Source organism: Cinclus cinclus, chromosome 2, assembly GCF_963662255.1.
Source record: "Cinclus cinclus chromosome 2, bCinCin1.1, whole genome shotgun sequence".
Classification (NCBI taxonomy): domain Eukaryota; kingdom Metazoa; phylum Chordata; class Aves; order Passeriformes; family Cinclidae; genus Cinclus; species Cinclus cinclus.
Window position 1 is genome coordinate 52,561,687 of NC_085047.1, and position 18,246 is coordinate 52,579,932.

At 42.5% G+C, this 18,246-nt stretch overlaps 1 protein-coding gene across 1 annotated transcript; it reads left to right on the forward strand.

Moving 5' to 3' along the window:
• Window positions 1–12,176: 12,176 nt before the first annotated feature.
• On the forward strand, window positions 12,177–17,779 carry CCNA1 (cyclin A1). Its single transcript, XM_062514716.1, has 8 exons — window positions 12,177–12,308; window positions 13,392–13,635; window positions 13,860–13,981; window positions 14,650–14,873; window positions 15,496–15,700; window positions 16,520–16,633; window positions 17,271–17,404; window positions 17,728–17,779. The coding sequence occupies exons 1-8, from the start codon at window positions 12,177–12,179 to the stop codon at window positions 17,777–17,779; spliced, it is 1,227 nt and encodes a 408-aa protein (XP_062370700.1).
• Window positions 17,780–18,246: the final 467 nt, after the last annotated feature.

Here is an 18,246-nt window from a genome sequence, read left to right on the forward strand (position 1 = left end):
CCATTGTTTCCCTTCGGATATTCATAGCGTGTAGACATGTTCAGTTTGGTGTTTCTCTTATTTCACAGGGATGAGATCAAGCTCAGTGCCCAACACTGCCCATACAGCACAGCACACCTTAAATCCAGTACCTGCATCACCCTGACCTCCTCGGGACTGCAGGAGAACTAGATTCCTTGGTAACTCCCTGTTCTCAGACCACAGTTATTCAGGGTGTCATGTCATTTGTTTCAGCCTGTTTTTATTGACTGGGTAAATAACTCCCTTGATTACAGCAGTTGGAGTTTTCCCTGGGGTTGCATTTGGCAACAACCTGCTCACCCTTCTTTAACTGTACTGTTAATTAGGAGGCCTGTGTTTCCCTTCTTGTCAAAAGCAACTAAGCTCCTTCCCACTGGAATTCTTTCTTCTCCCTTCTCCTAGGGTGAGAGAACAGTGATTGTTTGCTTGGTTACGCTTCAAGTCTTTTGTATGCTTTTAATAAAATCTGTAATTAATGCTTTGAGAGAGTGTTTTTTCTCTTCTGTCTGAGCACATCTTGAGCACAACTTTTCAATGGCAATAAACAAAAAGAAAGAATAGTTAATTGCACTCCCAGCATGACTCTGATATTACTTGGAGTGTTGCAATAACCTTGGATGGCTACATGTGAATGTCTAAAGGAAGTCAGTGTGGTATTTGTAACAAGCAACCTGGTTCCATTAACATGTTAGAGGGAGAAGTTTGGCCAAACACTGTGAAATCTTCTTTGGCACTGTCAAATGTTTTACAGTGTTAAAAGCCAGGAACACTGGACTTTCTGGGTATGCAGGGCAAGCTATTAGTGCCCTTTTTATATTTTAGAAGAAAGCAGAAATTGTCTTTGACATGTTAAAAAGTATAAAGAGCATGAAAAGCTTGCATGGGCCCCACCTGAAGCCAGAGACAAAATTAGACACATTCAACATAAGCAGAAATAACATTCCCACATGGGAAAATAATAACAGTATAATTTCTAAATACTGAATTCATATTACTTATTGCCATCAGATATCAGTCTGAGAGTTTAGTTTTAGACTTTGAAAAAATTAGACATTCATATGCTTCTAGATACAAAATAATCACAAGAGATTGTATTCAGCTCACATAACCTGTTGAGAGACTGTAGCCAAAGGAGGGAGAAAGGCTCTTCCTGAGGGTGACTCAGGTTTTCAATCTTTAGGCTCTGAGTTCAAAACTAGATGTTCCCTTCACTTGCAAGGGAAGAGAAGATAACTTGTCATTAAGAGAAGATAGTTTTTCAAGTAAGACATACTATACTTTTCATATCTGGACTACAAGAGCATTTTCTCTGATTTATATGCCACTGATCACTATCATGACCAGATATCTGGAATATGATAAGGATGCAGCAACTTCTGTAGTGACACAATGGGAACTTGAAAGAAACTTCATATTTTTCTGAGGTATTGGTCCTTGCCTGAGGTAAACTGTTTTACTAAATGAACCACTGATCTGCTAGGAAGACTGTCATGTACTTATTAATATCTTCTTATTCTTACCTATTTTCATATTATTGTGAGAGCTTTATATTACATTTTAAAACCTTGACCTGACTTTCTGAAGAAAAGTTGTATTTATGCAGACACTGAATGAAAAATATATTGGTTCTCAAGAATCATTACTATTCCCTACTGTGAAGTTCCCTGCTCAATGCTTACTAACCCTTTAGAACTTTGTACTGTAGCATTTTTATATAGTTTGATTTGAAGGCACCCAGCTGGTTCTGAGAATCATTTCAGTACCCAAAAACTAAATAGGTAAGTTTACTACAATGCCTTAGGATAGCAATCACAGTTGTATTTAAAAACATGAGCCTGGGAGAAGGTGTTCTCATGTGCCATATCCATGCAGCCTTCAGGATTGATTGTGGAGATGTAAGAAATGGCAACCCTATCACATGCAAAGTGTGTGTCAGATAAAGTGAGAAGGAGGTGGGTTGAAAACTGGCTGAAATGGCAGGCTGAAAGGACTGTAGTCACTGTCTCAAAGTCCAGATGGAGGCAAATCACTACCAGAGGTCAGTACTGAGACCAACCCTGTTTAACATCCTTATTAATAACCTGGATGATGGGAAGAATACACCCTTAGCAAGTTTGCAAAATACAAAATAGGGAGGAGTGACTGATACAGAGAACTGGTGTGATGCCCTTCAGAAGGACCTCAGCAGGATGAAGAAATGTGCTGACAAAAGCCTCATAAAGTTCAGTACAGGGATATGTCAAATCCTGCATGTGGAGGGGAACAAGTATGTGCTGGGATCTAACTAACTGGGAAGCAGCTTGACAGGGAACAATACTGGGGTCCTGATAGACAGCAAGGTTACCCTAAGGAAGCCATGTGCTCTTGCTGCCAGGGTGGCCAGTGGCTGCCTGGGCTGCACCAGATAGAACATTGCCAGCAGGTTGTGGGAAATGATCTGTCCTCTTCACCCAGCATCGGTGATGCTACATTTGGACCAGTTCTGGGATCCTCAGTACAAGGTACAGATTTCTGGAGCGAGTCCAGCACAGGGCTACAAAGGTGATTAAGAGCATCTGACAGATGAAGAAAGGCTGAGAGAGCTGTGACTGTTCAGCCTTAGGAAGAGAAACCTTGGGGGAGTCTTATCTCTGAGTATATAAATGTGATGGGAGAGAATAAACAAGAGGGAACCAGGCTCTTCTCCATGCTATCCAATAACAGAACCAGAGGCAGAAGGCATAAACTGAAACACAGGAAATTCCACCTGATCACAAGAAAGGACTTTTTTGTTTTACTTTGAAAGTGATCAAACATGGCAACATATTGCTAAGAGAAGCTGAGGAGTGTCATTCACAGCTAGATAATTCAACAGAGACAATTCAAACCCAGCTGGGCAGAAGGTAAGCAACCTATTGTAGCTGACTGTGTTTGAGCAAGGAGGATGAACTAGACAAGCTCAAGAGCTTCCTCCCAACCAAAGTGATTTTGTGACTTTGTGATTAATAACCCTTTAAAGATCTGGCATTGCTAATAGCTTATTGTAACCACAGTTCCCTTCAAATGCAGACTGAATGGCTGTTTGCTCTGTCTTTATATAAAGTTTCCAGAAACTTAGTTAAAACTAGCACAAACACATTTGTTGGGTCTGTTCTCCATCATAAAATCATATTATTTCAATGAAAAATCCTAGCATGGTTCTTCATTTATTTAATTTTGTAATATTTTCATTTCAGAAAACTTTGAAACTCCTTCCTATTTTTCTTTATGCATTTTTATTTATTATTTTTAAGTGTTTCATAACAGATAAGAAATAAGTAGTACTGAAAATGGAAGGAACACTTAATTTTTAGAATCAGTAAATAAGTTAATACATTTTAGTGATTGAAATAGCTTTGTAAATAGTATATCTCAGGTTGATTAACTTCAGTGCACAGAGAATCTAGGAATGGTATTCTGTACAACCACAAAGTAGCAACCCATCTTCATGGTTCTAGAGTAAAAATGGCATCCAGGACTGTGTCCAAACGGTCTCTCATGGAAGAACATATTCAGGGATTGCTGAATATCCATACTGGCACCAGGTGCTGGGGAGGAACCCTGAAGAGGTACGTCCACACAGTGCTTGAGCATCACAGCTGTGCAAAGGAGCTGTCCCTGCTGCTGGGGCTGACCTGCCGTGACAAACACTGGGCCATTCACAATTACCATGCTCCAAAAGGAATACTGACATTAAATTAACAAGGAGGAGACACTACTCACAGGAGAAGAGGAAAACAGTGACATTTATGACTTGTTTCGGTGCATCTAGCTCTAAAGGCTTCCTTAATCACCCTAAAACAGTGGGATTCCATGTCTCCTTCACCTTGGTGCTGAGATCATTGCAAGAATCAGGTATAAAGCTCTCTGCAGTGCACCAAATACATGCTGAAAGAGGCCACTCTGCATTGCTGTCAGAAAATAAGATCTGAAATCCTGAAAAGCTGGTGAAATAAAAAAAGCTCTCTATTCTCTTGGCACTAAGCTTGTATAAAAAATTTAAAAAGCAATCTGAATACTAGACACTAAAAGGAAACCTAAATTCAGGAAATGAAAGAAAGCTCTGTAAGTACTGTTTCTGATAGTACATTCTTTTTCAAGAAAGGCATTTATTTCTCACTATCTTATCAGTATCCCAGTGGTAGTCTGTGAGCTAGAGATAAACGGAAATTATTGTTTTTTTTCTGGCTAACAAATGAATCCTTACAGGATTCTAAAATGGCTACAGTTTGCTCACCTCTCAAATGTCTATCTCTTTTCAGGAAGGTATCAGAGGTAAAGTTTTCCCAGGCATTAGAGATAACCAATGGATGCCTATTAACTACTTGAGAACAGGAGACGGGTCGGCTGGGGTAGAAAGTAGGGAAGGATGAAAACAGGGAGATGGCATCAACTGGAGGACAGAACAGACACCAAGATCTTGATTGTCCAGAGTAAGTTTTCTCAGGAAAGAGCTGCTTCCAGCATAAGAAATTAGGTAAGGAAAAACATGCAGGTGAAAACTGGTGGGATCATTCAGTCAATGATACTATATAGCCCAAACACAGCTCTGCAGGAACTGATTTTCAGAGAAGACTTGTTTTGGTGTTAAAGGCCAAAGGTCTGTCAGATCATCTCACTGAGCTTCCTATTAGCATACCAAAATCTCTTTTTTCTCCACTTACTCCAGTATACAGTCCGGTAGCAGGAATGTTTTTGGATAACGTACATCTTAAGTGAAGGCATACTGCAAACCTTGAAAGACATCCTGCTTTCCCCTGGGGGATTGCTGTAATAGGTCACGTTACAAACGTTTGCTTTATGTCTAATTGGAATCTGACTGTTTTCAGGTACCTGTCATTGAATCTTATTATCTCAGTGTCTGCTAGAAAAAATGGGCTTTGCAGGCTCAGTATCTTCTTCCCAGGGGAATCCTAATGCAATCCTGTCATCTTCCTGTCTTCTGCTTAGTAAGATGTTAAGATATTTAAATCTCTTCCTATAAGGCCCTTTTAAATTTTTTATAGAAAAACCTCCACATTTTTTTCCTAGCATTTGTCCTGTTCTACCTGCCTTGCTATATTTTTAACCCCTTTTTAACATGCAGGCACAGTTTTTTCCCTATTAAAATCACTGTGTTTTCTACATTATGGAGTTGTTATCCACTGGATTGAATTTGGAAATTCAAACTCTGTGATCTCAGAGCTTCTCAGTTTTTCAAGATGTAGCCAAGATTAATGTTACCAAGCCAAAGAGCAAAGATGACTACCTGAGTAGGCTTTTTTAATTTTAAACAATGTAAAATAGATTTGCTGAATTTTCCAGTCCTCTACTTTTCCCTACTAATTACCCATCTCCACTGTTTATATACAGATTTTCTCTATATTTAGTAATTGGATTATCCTATTGTTTGGATTTCCTTATTCACACTACTTTTAATATCTCTCCTTCCTACAAGGTAAATTTTTGCGGCTCTGCACTGCATTTTCAGGAAAGAAAATACACTTGCAATTACAGGTGCTCTAGAAGTCATCATCACTATGAATCACAGACATAAATAAACAAGGCTGATGAAAGACCTTTTATTGCTATTAGTTATAACATGAAATGGGTTACACAGACAAGTTGTGACCTGTGAGATCAGATTTGTATCTAGAGTTTTAATCTCTGTTCTTGCTGTGGTAGAGAAAAATGGCTATCATTTATCACTAGCAAAGCATACAGCAAGCAGTAAGAATGTGGGAGCTCAGCTACATTAAATAGTAGCTGCTGTGTATGTATATAAGCAGTACTGTGCCATATGTCTATTACAAACAGTATGCTGTAATTATGAACACAGACACATAATAGGGGACCTGAAACAGCAAAATTCAGATAATTGCAATGGCAGTGAGCAAGCGTCATTAATTAATTTACTCAGATAATCAAGAGCGAACTAAAATTTCTCCACTACACTGTGGAGAAACCACAAGGTATTTCAATCAAACCAAAGAAAAAAGGCAGGGGAACTCTCCAGGTAAAGGAAGAGTTTGGCTTCTTCTGTTTCCTCTTTCAACACAATGTCCTGGCCATAGGGCTAATAATGCTGGTATATAGTTTGTGACAAAGTGCACTGTTCTTTTTCTATAGTTTGTAAAGAGCAAGACTGCAATGCTCCAGGTATGATCAGTACAGTACAGCCTATTTGCTTCACAGGTTATAGAATCCACATGGATGGTCTGATGTCTCATGTTGGAACTCATGTAACAGTTTTAATGAGTCTAATCACTGACTTCTAGGGGAAGCAGGGGAAAGAGTGCCAGGAATATGAATCCACCTGGCAATGGCTCTGTTAAGCTATCCTCTGTCTTATCTCTCCTTTCACCCATGCATGGTGGCATGTACTTAACACATAAGGCATAGAGTTCAGAGGACAACCACTCTTCCAGATTAGTTAAAACATGGCCAGATTCTAGCAATGCTACATCTTACATGCAAAGCAACAGTTACTAATCATGATTCGCTCTGATAAAGAGTTATAATTTTGATCATTTCCTCCAAAACCAAAACATGCATTGTTTTTTGTTCCAAGATTTTGTTGTGCTGAGCTGAAGCCTTTATGAATAGCCTTTGCCTTCACAGTACTATAGAAGTTGATCATTGCACCTACTTTTCCAAACAACCAATATAAAAAAATATTTTCCAATATTATTGTTGCTATTACTATAAATTTTGTTTTATTACTAAAAATTTTTGTTGCAGTTTGCTATCTTCAATTAGTCTGCACACAAAACTCATATGCTTTATATATATATATACACCACTGCATTTGAATTACTAACACAAACAAGTAGAACGGATAGCAACAAATTAATTGTTCTTTTAATCTTAGAGCCATTTGGGTTGGAGGGGGATCTTGAAGATCATCCAGTTCCAATCCCCCTGCCATGGGCAGGAATACCTTCCACCAGATCAGCCTGCCCAATCCAACCTAGGCTTGAACACCTCTGGGGATGGGACATTTACAACTTCTTTGGGAAAATTATGCCTGTGTCTCACCACCCTCACAGTAAAGAATTTTTTTCCTAATATCTAATCTAAACCTACTCTCTTTCAGTTTGAACCCATTCCTTTCTCCTGTCACTACATGCTCTCATAAATAATGTCTCTCCATCTTTCCTGTAAGTCCCCTTCAGGTACTGGGAGGTCGCAATTAGATCACACCTTCTCTTTTCCAGGCTGAACAATTCCAATTCCCTCAGCCTTTCTTCATAGGAGAGGTATTTCATCCCTCTGATGAACTTGTTGGCCTCTTCTGACTTGCACCAGTAGATCCATGTCCTTCGTGTGCCTGGGACCCCAGAGCTAGATGCAGCACTGCAGGTGGGGTCTCACCAGAGCAGAGCAGAGCAGAGTAGAGCAGAGCAGAGCAGAGCAGAGCAGAGCAGAGCAGAGCAGAGAAGAGGAGCAGTGTTCCTCCCTCACCCTACTGGCCACCCTGACTTGGATGCAGCCTAGGATACAGTTGGCTCTGTGTCCAGATGCTGCACTCTGAGAACTTGTTTGTGATTTGTAATCCAAGAAACAGTCCTCAAGAGTCAGCTTTCCTAGGATCACCAAGTCAGAACACAAGTTTCTTTTGAAACTTTTCAACTGTCAGCTCCTAAGTAGAAATGAGCACTACCTGTCAATAACAGCTGAGTAACAGATACCGTAAGTATAGGCACCATAAATTAGGGACTTGACTGAGAAAAGACCTATTATACAGCAAGGACATTTCAGCATTCACTTCAGCAATACCTGGCAGAAGAACCTGGCAGTGGAGCTAGATGGCTATTAAAAAGAGTGATTTGAAGAATTCAGAAATGTCTGTTTCTGAATTATGCAGTACCGTTTCAAGGTTCTGTCAAAGTTATGGGTGTTTTCCTGTGAAGTTCTGAAATGAAAAGCAGAGTTGAGATATTAATGTTCTGTGAAGGACATTAATTTAAAACATGCACAGTGCTAAAGTTTGCTATCAGCTGCTTTGCAATACAGAGAAGCTTATAAAGGAATAAAATATGGTTAGCAGAAAAGTTTCATTTTAAGTTTGATGTTTTCATTTGCAGCACTAAAGGGTATAGTTTATGTTTTATTATTGTTTTGATACTGAAAAAGCTCATTTTCTTGTACTTCTTATTGAAATGGGAGTAACTGCAGTGGTGCTGGGCATCCCACATAGTCACAAAGCTAGTGGGAGCAGACTGTGTGGAGAAGAAACCCCAAGGCTAGACCTCTTTGGAACTTTATTTGTCACCTTTTACATCGCTTGATTCAGAAACATCTTTGGGGCCAACTTTGGGCTATTCTGCTGCTAACCTGTAGAACAAGGCACTGAGGCTACCCCAGTGTACCTTATGATCCACTAAGAAAGGCACTCAGACTCCATACTGCTCAAAACACCATTTTCTGGAGCTAACACAAGAAACAGAAAGAATATATGTAATTTTACATCCCTTCAGATGCTGGGAGTCCTGAGCCATGCAGCATCTCACAGACTTCTACTCAGGGCATATGGTATAGGTCCCATCCTGTAGAAAGGTTCCCTAACATTTTGGTTTTGAAACCTCTTACAGAATTTTCTTAGACGTATCTGTTGTCAAACAACGGTATGTTCACATGAGAACTTGATGCTCTTTTTTAAGATAATGCCATGGCCACACAGGTGGTGTAATTGGAAACACAGAGTGGGAGCTGCCTGTGGGCTGCTCTGTTGCCATCACTCTACTGAGTTTACCCTGAAGAACAAGATGTACATGCAGCACAAGGAAGCACAGCCTGCTCGGATTGACACTCCTCGTGGATTACTAACTCCTGATACACAATAGTCTTCTGGTTAGGATTGTTACAACCCCAAAGGGAAAAATCTTGCATCTGTTCAAGGCTTTAGGCTTTGGTTCCCCGCAGCGGGCATCAGCTGGTGCTCTGTGACACTCTGGTAAGGTTCCACTGCTCCCTGAAGTGAGCTCTGCCTATTATCACACATGAGACAGAGTGGCAAAGGACTGTTTCTGAGGGGTTCCTGTTCTTCACTGTTTTGCTATTTTAAGACAATACAACAAGGTCCTGATGGGACCTTGCAGGTCACCGAGTCCAGGCACTGCTCTCAATGTCAAGGAGACTTCATAATTCTTTTTAGAAACTTTCTGACTCTAAGACTGCTCCCACAGTACATTTTCCAGAGTGTTATGCAGTTGTGCATCAAATTTGCTGTTCAGAGGGATTTCCATTGTTGCTCTGCCATAAAGCTGACCTCAGAAGAGTCTATGGCACACATGGACCTGCTCTGTGATTGCTCAATGCATTGGTCTGGAAAGACTTGTCAAAAATTGAATGTCATTGCAACTGTGTCTAACCTGCATGAATGGGTTTTCCTATATAAGTATCATATTGTAATTCAATGTGAGACTTAGAAGAGCAAGGCTGGGAAGTTGCAACAGTCTTCCATGAACTGCTTCTCATCTTATACTTCCACTTAATTGTAAGACTATAGCTGTTTTATTGTCACGGAAGATGCTGCTCCCAAGCTGCAGGCCAAATAATTATTTAGGCCAAACTGAAAGCCAAGGGATTAAAGCATGATAGGGACCCAAAAATACTTCAAAGGGTGAAGAGAGAAGGGGACAGCTGACAGTGGTTTAATTTGTGGGCAGAGGGATCCATGCCCCCAGATTGTGAACTGAAGCCTATACAGAGCTTGCTGTGTAAAAACTGGGAATTAACAGTGATTCTCAGAGAAAAAGCAGGAATCAATGCCTGTTCCCACAGCACAGAATAAGACCCTCTAGCCGAAAAAAGCACCAAAGCTGGACAACATTTGAAGCGAAGATTGCAAAAAGGAGAAAGAACTAAGGAACTAGGAAAGACTGACGAGAGAAGAGTGCTTTAACACTATCTTTTCCAGAGTCACAGAGGAAGGAAGCATCCTTGCCAAGTCAGGAATTCCTCTGACTTCTCTATCTTCCGAGAAATCATCAGTAAGACAGTGATTACTGTGAGAAGCCCTAAGAGTCCACTCAGGAAGGCTTCAGCTTCCTCTCAAGCACACAGGGAAGCTCAGAAGTAAATGACTAATGGCCCAAAGCTTTATTTGATTTGCTGCTACAATTAAGTAGTGGCTGGCAAAACTCAAAGGCCTCCCTCCGGTACTAATCCATACTGGGCTATTTCAAAGAGTTCCTGAGAAAGTAGAGCTTAGATAACCTCATTAAAAGCATTTGAGAGGCGTTTTGGTTACATTAATGCACTATATGACTAGTGAGGATAGCCATATGCTGCTCATACATAAAAATATTAATAAGTCATAGCTGAGGTTCCTAAGTTATGCCTAAATGCAATAAAGATATGATGGGTACTTGGATATAAAGAATGTTCACTGACTGAAAGTTAATTTAGTAATCCCATCAAAACAAAAGGGTAAGGAGTGTTTAAAGTTCCACTTAGACTAATATTTGATTTCCAAGGCTGGCAACTAGACTAATTTTTTTTCAGAAATTAAAACGTTGCATGGAAATATTTAAATAACTTCCTCCAAGAGAAGTGTTCCTTGTGCAGATATGGGGGTTAGAAATTAAAGAAAGAGAACATAGATATACAGACTAATCTTCTGTTCCCCTGACTTGCCTTTGCCCACATCTGTAGTTGTGACAGATCCACTGTAGTAATCACCTGCTTACAACCTTGTTGCTGCAAGGACATGGAGCCCCTCCCATCCGAAAGGAAAAATAGTGTGACCAATGGTAACATTTTTCACCTTCAGATATACCACTTGACCCTAATGGTAAATTCCTTTTTGGAGATTCAGAAGGAGTCAGTTAAAAAATAAATTCACAGAAAGTGTGAAGAAAAAATACAGCTCGTTATTGCAAATTGGATCACAAGAACGGCAAAAACCAATTCTGGTGTAAGATCCTGCTTGATATATCCAAATTTTGGGTCATAGCTTCTACATTTCAGTCCCTGGAGAGCATCTCAAGAAGTATCATCACTGCCAAGGCACAGACAGTTTTGACAAAATTTTCTTTACTTTGGTCTTAAAAATCTGCAACAAGGGAAATTCTTAAATTTCCACGCTGTCTCTTCTGGGGCATTGTAATTCTGGTATGTAACCTAAATCTCATGCTGAGGTTTTGGCTCCTGTAGTTCTTGCTCTTTTGTCTTCACTATGGACTTTCAGAGGGCTCATGTGCTACCACAGACTATACTCCTGTTTGTTCCTGCTCGGACAGCCATGACCCTGGTGAATCATGCTCAGGCTGAGGTTCACTGTAACCTCCCGATTCTTCTTCACGAAGCTGCTGCTACCTACCTGGCTGTTCCACCGGCTCTAGCTTTGCACTTGTGCTTCAGGAGTATCCCAATTTCCAGTTTGCCAAGACCTTTTCAGAAATCTAATGGTACTCCCCAGCGTGGCCACAGCTTTCCCACAAACTGAGCACGCGTGCTGCCTGTATGGCTATCCACATCACTGGTGACAAACTTTGAATGAACCGCTGCGTTTCCCGCGTTGGCTGCTTAGCCGTGCAGCAGCACAGCCAGGTCGGCAACCAGCTGTCCCTTGCCTCGCACTAATCGCGGGAGTCAAACCCACCCTTAAACGAGCTAAAAACTCGCTTTATCAGAGAGAGACGTCCGAGCCCAGCCGCTCCCGCAGAGCGGCTGCTGTCGCTTGCACATCCCCTGCGCCCCGCGCGTTCGGAGCGCGGCCGCACGGCTCCCGGCCGGGTGAGCTGGCCGTGGCCGGGCCGGGCCGGGCCCTGCCGGGGTCACCATGGCGACCCGCGGGGCTGGCGGGGCCGGCGGGGCGGGGGTTGAGCCGCCGGGCTCCCAACCGGCCGCGGCCAACAGCCACCGCCTCCAGCGGCCGCGCCTACATAGGGGCGGCGGGCGGCGCAGGGGGGCGGATCCATCCGTGGGCTGGCGGCGAGCGGAGCCGGGCGGCGCGGTGGGCCACCCTCCATCCTGCGGGGCGGGCGAGACGCATGGATGTGTTACCCGGGGCGCATTTGTGGTCGTTCACGAGGCTTTTCTTTATTTAATTTTATTTTTTTTTGCCCTGCGCACCTCCACCTTCTCACCCACGACTTGATTTTATTTCTGTGGGTTTTTTCGCTCCTCCGAAAGGTACTAACGTCGGGGCGATGCATCGCACCGGAGAGAAGATCCGTGCGGGGCGGCGGGAGTCGTGCCCCGCTGTCCCCCGCGGCAGCGGCGGCCGGGCCGTGCTGGGGGTGCTGACGGAGAACGGGCAGCAGCCGCGGCCCGGCGGCCAGGTGAGCCCCGCTGCCCGCGGCACGGCCGCCCCCGGCCCGCAGAGCCCCGGCCGAGCCCCCCGGCCCTGCGGGGCCTGGCAGCAGCGGGGCACGCCCCTGCCTCGAGGCTGCCGGCAAGGGGCTGCAGGCGCGGCGGGGTGAGAAGGTGACTCGGGCTCCAGTTCTTAAGCGTGAGTTTCCCGAGAAACCCTGCTAGTAACCGCTCAGTCCTAACCTGCCGGTGTTTCCCCGTGGAAGCACCCTGTGTAAATAATTCGTCCTACTCGACCGCTTAACCTCCACAGTGTAAGGGGTGGTTTAAGAAAGGGCTGTCCGCTGATCCGAAGCTCTCATTGCTGCGTGGCTAGCCGTACTCGGTTCAGGGTGCCAGAGCCTTCAAGAAGTTCAAGTTAATGGCATGTCTTTTTTCTGCCTTTCTGTCCCTCAAGCCCTCCTGAAGTCTGCTGGTGGGACAGGGACAATGTTACTGTCCTGACCTAAAACGGCAGCTGGTATATGTAGGCAAACTCTTCTTGGCTTTGGCTGTGTAAACCCCTTAACTGTGGTCATGGCTTACTGGCAGTAGATGGTGTGAAGGATTGCAGCCTGGTCACGTGTAGTCCTAGGGTTTGCAATGCTTAAGCTCAAAAATTCAAACTTCAGTTTTAACTCTGCTTGAAGTGTCCTTTTGGTGATGCAGTCCTTCCTAAGCCTGTGGCAGTGCTTGAGCACTTTTGTTAACTTGCTGCACTGGCAGCTGCTCCTTGACAGAACTGAATGTGGAGCAGCCTACACTTCCCAGCCCCATTAGAACTGAGCAGCACCCTCATTCTCCTTGGTGGGAGGCGCTGAATTATGATGCTGCTCTCCTGATTTCCCGACTTTTACTACTCTTCATTCTTTTTGTGAGGAGTCTGCCACAGCAAGACAGCAACAACTGGCACCAACTTCAGAAGCACCAAATGTAGTTGGTGGCTTTTTCTATGAACTTTTGTTATTAGTGTCTCTTATACAAGGAAAGTATTTTCTTTTTGAAAACAAGTGACACTTTCTGTTTTCCTCCTGAGTTGCCCTCCCACAGCGTTAATGTGTGCTCTGCTTCAGGGTGCTGCTGTTATCAAGCGCTTCTCTGGCTTTGCAAACACCATCCCTTTATCTAGAAAAGATGAAGTGCCCAACTTCATGGTCAGTGCTGCATCAAAGCAAGGTTTTGCTATCTACGTAGATGACCCAGAAGATAAAGAAAACTACAGCTGCCAAGTGTCTGAGGAGCTGGAATTAAGTCACTGTGAACTGGATACCAGTGCAATGACATCCAGTATTCACCGGCTGCTGGATCTGAGTTCAGGTAACTCCTGTTACTACTCAGATGGTGTCCATAGCACAACCACCTGTAGGGTGGTTATGAGTTGTGAATTGTAAGCTAGTGAGCAGCTTATGTCACAATAAATAACACTGTAAGCTAACTTGGATTGTGTCTACATGAAGGGCAACACTTCTGAGCTAAAATTAGCAAGAGAAGGTAAAGAGATTAATTATACAAATGTCTTGCTGCTTCCTATTACCTGTTAGGCTCTCCTATGGTAGTGGACACATCCTTCCAATCCCAGCCAGAGGATCACATGGAAGATGTTGTAACTCTGGCTGTGGGAGAGTATGCAGAAGACATTCATCAGTACCTCCGAGAGGCTGAAGTAAGTTGCTGTGAGAAGCTTATAGGTATTTGTGGTAGGCTGCAATATTGCAGAGATCCAAGGCTGCCACTGAACTACAAAGAAGATAAAGTAAACAGCAAAAATAATTTCTTAAGGCAGCATATAGTCAGTGGTAAATTCTTTCAGGATTAATGCATCCATGTTATTTCCCATCATGGGAGCATCTCTTGACTGCTTGGTATGAAGAATTCTTGCAAATGGGAGTAGAATGCCAAAAAAATGCTGAAGCAGTTTGGTGTGATCTCACTGATAGCTTTCTGGCTATAACAGTAGTTTTTCCTACCTTCTTGTGTGAGAGCAATGAAGTACAGTCTCCTGATAGGAAGAAGGGGGGGAATCTGATTGGTTCATTTTCAGGTCCGAGTGGTTCAATTATTTGATGGCAAAGGCTGCCCGTAGTCCAGGAAGTGTTTTACTATTCTGCTAACACCATAGCATCAATCTGTCTCTTCAGTGTAGAAATACTACTTTCTAGAGATGCCACTAGTTGGGAATAATTACCACTGGCACAATAATTGTAGTTAATACTTAGTAAGAGTGGGACAACCCCTGCTTCCTTAGTGTAAGTGTAAAGAATATTCATCAGCTCAGCCATGCATTGTTCTCTTCAAAGTGATGATCCTGATTCTTCAACTCTTTCCAAACAGATAAGGTTTAGGCCCAAGCCCTACTATATGAAGAAGCAGCCTGATATCACAACAGGAATGCGTGCTATCCTGGTAGACTGGCTGGTGGAAGTAGGGGAAGAGTATAAACTTCGGACAGAGACTTTGTACTTGGCAGTGAACTTCCTTGACAGGTTTCTTTCCTGCATGTCTGTTCTCAGAGGGAAGCTACAGCTTGTAGGAACAGCAGCAATTCTTCTGGCGGCGTGAGTGTTTCATCTTCTGAAATCTTGGTGATCTGAAGCCTATTTTTGGGCTTAGTCATATAGTGTAATTTGAAGGTAGGAAGCTTGTGTTAGTAGGTAGCTTTTCATGACGTCTCGATATTACCAACTCCTTTGGTACTATTAAAATTTAACATTTAATGTTGAATGTGAAGAACTGTAGTAGGGAGAGCTTGTAACCATAAACACAGTAGCAGAAGCAGTACAGTATTTAACTGCTAGCCTTAAGGCTGTAATAGACTCAGTTGCAATCTACAGTTAGCCTTTACTGCTCTAACTAGACAGGGTAAGCAGCACATCTTAGGAGTGTATGGGTGTTTGTCTAGAGTGTGCTGTGTTACTGAGACTTCCCCACTGAAAGCTTGCTGTTAAGAGCTAGAAATGTGAGTGTCTGTCTGTCTAGACTGATGACTTGGTGTTCCTCTAAGCATATTTGCCAAAGTTTGAAACTAAGTTGTTAGCTAGCCTGGAGGAACAAGTAAAATTAGAGCTGTCCACAAGTTTTAGTAATGTCATGTTCTCATCCTGATGCAAGTCCAGCACAAAGATTTCTTTTATTGTAACTTCAAAGGTGTAAAATGTGGCTTCTATATCCCTTTTTCAGGAAGTATGAAGAGATCTACCCACCAGATGTGGATGAATTTGTCTATATAACAGATGATACCTACACAAAGAAGCAGCTGCTAAGAATGGAACACTTGCTTCTCAAAGTGCTGGGTTTTGACCTAACAGCCCCAACCATCAACCAGTTCCTCCTGCAGTATATTCAGAGGTGTGGAATCTGTATGAGGACAGAGCACTTTGCAAGGGTATGGAGTATCTGCATTTTAGGACTGAGGGGCAAGATATGATCCTTAAAGGAGAACTACTTGCATTTCATGAAACTGTCTCTTCAACAGGCCTAAAACTGCATGCTTTATAGCAGTGGCTTGTGTACTGAGACAGATGGCTCATGGTTTGATCAGGGATAATTCACTGACTAGGCAATTAGGTGGTAAAAATCTGTTTTTTTTTTTTCAACAGTGCCTGTGTAGCAAATCTGTCCTGGGTTTGGTGCTACTGCATATTGCTCCACAATGACACAGACTGTATCTCTGTAGCTGCATAGGAGTTGTCTGAAATAGGCGACCATGCTTAGAAACAGCAGAATTACAGTGAAACATCTGACCACCTGCTTCTCTGCAAAGGGTGTGGGATTGTACAATGTGTACTCCAACAGAGCTGATGCTGTGCTGCTTAGAGCTGTCCATTTATCCCTGGTGTCCAAGTGAGGTCTACCTATATAAACAAGAGCCTTAGCAGATGGGAAGTGTGTCTAATTTTTATGAAACCTGACTTTTCTGTGTGTCTACCTGTAAAATCAATCTGATGATGGAACTAGAACTTCAGATTAGAGTAGATGGGTTAGGCTTTGGCAAAATGTGGTCTTTCTGTCCCCCCCGAAACATGATAAAGGGCCTTCTGTAAGATCTGTAAGGACTGGAATGGTAATTCTTCTCACTAAATATGTAGTTTATACTTTTGTGTATCATACTGAGACCATTGCTTAACTTTTAATACTTGCTGTATTGGACTGATTGTACCAGCTAGGTTGATGCTTTTTGAAAAACTTGGGTTTTCTTTTTCAGTATCTTGCAGAGCTGAGTCTCCTTCAAGCTGATCCTCTTCTGAAGTACCTTCCTTCACAAATTGCTGCAGCAGCTTACTGTTTAGCAAACTATACAGTGAACAGATCTTTCTGGGTAAGAGCAACAACTGTGTGTTAATAAATAGCTCAAGCTTTTTGTTATTGTTAGAACTGAGCTGAGAAGGAGGAGGGGTAGCTTTAAAGTATGTTGTTCTAAAGGCTGAAATCCTAGTTAATAAGACTACTAGATAAATGACGGTTAAGTAAACATGAAATATCATGCCCCTTCTCTGAAACAGAAGGGATTTTACTGTCTTTCTCACTTACATCAAGGCTGTACTAAAGGCCTCACAAATCTCCAAAACTACACCTGTGGATACGTTTCAGAGAATTTCTGGGAGAAAGGGGAGAACTGAATGTGTCTACTTGTGTGATTTCACTGCGTGGCTGCTTTACCACAAGCCTTGATGGACCTTCCAGCTGTGTGCTGGAGGAATAGCTTTAGTACAGAGTAAGATCCAGAAGAGATGTAATGGGTGCACATGCTTAGAGCAGAAGGAGCTTGTCAGATCTCACGGCACCAAGGAAGTCCTAGAGCGAAACTGATGGCATGATACAATTGAATCTTTTTCATACTTTAAGAATCTAGAGTGAGCTCTGATGTAGTGAGAAGAGTTTCTGCTTCTGTGGGAAGCCTATCTTCTAGATCACTGACTACAACAGAGTAACACTGTTTTTTCTCATCTGATCAGCCAGAAACACTTGCTGCATTTACTGGATATTCATTAAGTGAGATAGTGCCTTGCCTGACTGACCTGCACAAAGCATGCCTTGATGCTCCCCATTGCCAGCTGCAAGCTATTAAGCAGAAGTATAAGCACCCCAAGTAAGTAAACCAGTATGCCAGTATCTTGGATGGCTGTAAGCACAGGATGACACTGGTTTTCCATCTTGGGCTGTGACTGCTGTAACTTTCTCATAGCTGTCAGCTTCTAGTTCTGAAACAGAAGCCTCCATCCACCCCTTGAGGGGAAAACTTTTCTGACCAGAAAAGTGATTGATGCATAAGTATGTAGATGCATTGGATAACAACTTTGTCTGCAACGTTGCAGGATGATGCTTCTCTTCTCTAAGGTATTGCACAATCAGGTGGTAGTTCAGCTGACAAGTCTGAAGCCAGTATCTCAAGTCACTGCATTTCTATTCCAGGTACCTGCAGGTGTCTCTTTTGGAGCTCCCAGCAGTTCTTCCTCTACGTTAGACACTGTGGATCCTGGACCTGAAGATTACTGTGTCCCAATCAACAGAGCTGGTCTAACATTTCATAGAGCACTGCAGGTCATGTGTCTGTAACCATAGTGATCAGAATGATTTTTAAGCTAATATTGTTAATGAGATGCTTTTTAAAAATAGATATTAGACTATAGCTCTTAACTGTGACAGCACTTTTAATAAAAGTTTTATTGCACTCTACTTCTGTGAATGTTCTGATTCCAGTTAATACCTGCAGTAACCGTGAGTGGAATTAATTTTGCAGGTTTTGTTTTTTTTTTGTTTTGGGGGATGTTTTTGTAGTTTGTTTGTTTGGTGGGAATATTATTTTTACTAAATTGCTGTAAGCACTTATAAGTGGCTAGAGTGGATAAAGCAGAGCTTGAACTACCACAACCTGACATCCCTGTAGGCACAGGTGATTTTCTGTAGTCCTATTTGTTCTTTCTTCAATGA

Coding starts and splice junctions, on each gene's coding strand:
- CCNA1 (XM_062514716.1), top strand. CDS start 12,177: ATGCATCGCACCGGAGAGAAGATCCGTGCGGGGCGGCGGGAGTCGTGC. Junction 16,634..17,270: donor CAGTGAACAGATCTTTCTGG/GTAAGAGCAACA, acceptor TCATCTGATCAG/CCAGAAACACTTGCTGCATT. Junction 17,405..17,727: donor CAGAAGTATAAGCACCCCAA/GTAAGTAAACCA, acceptor TTTCTATTCCAG/GTACCTGCAGGTGTCTCTTT.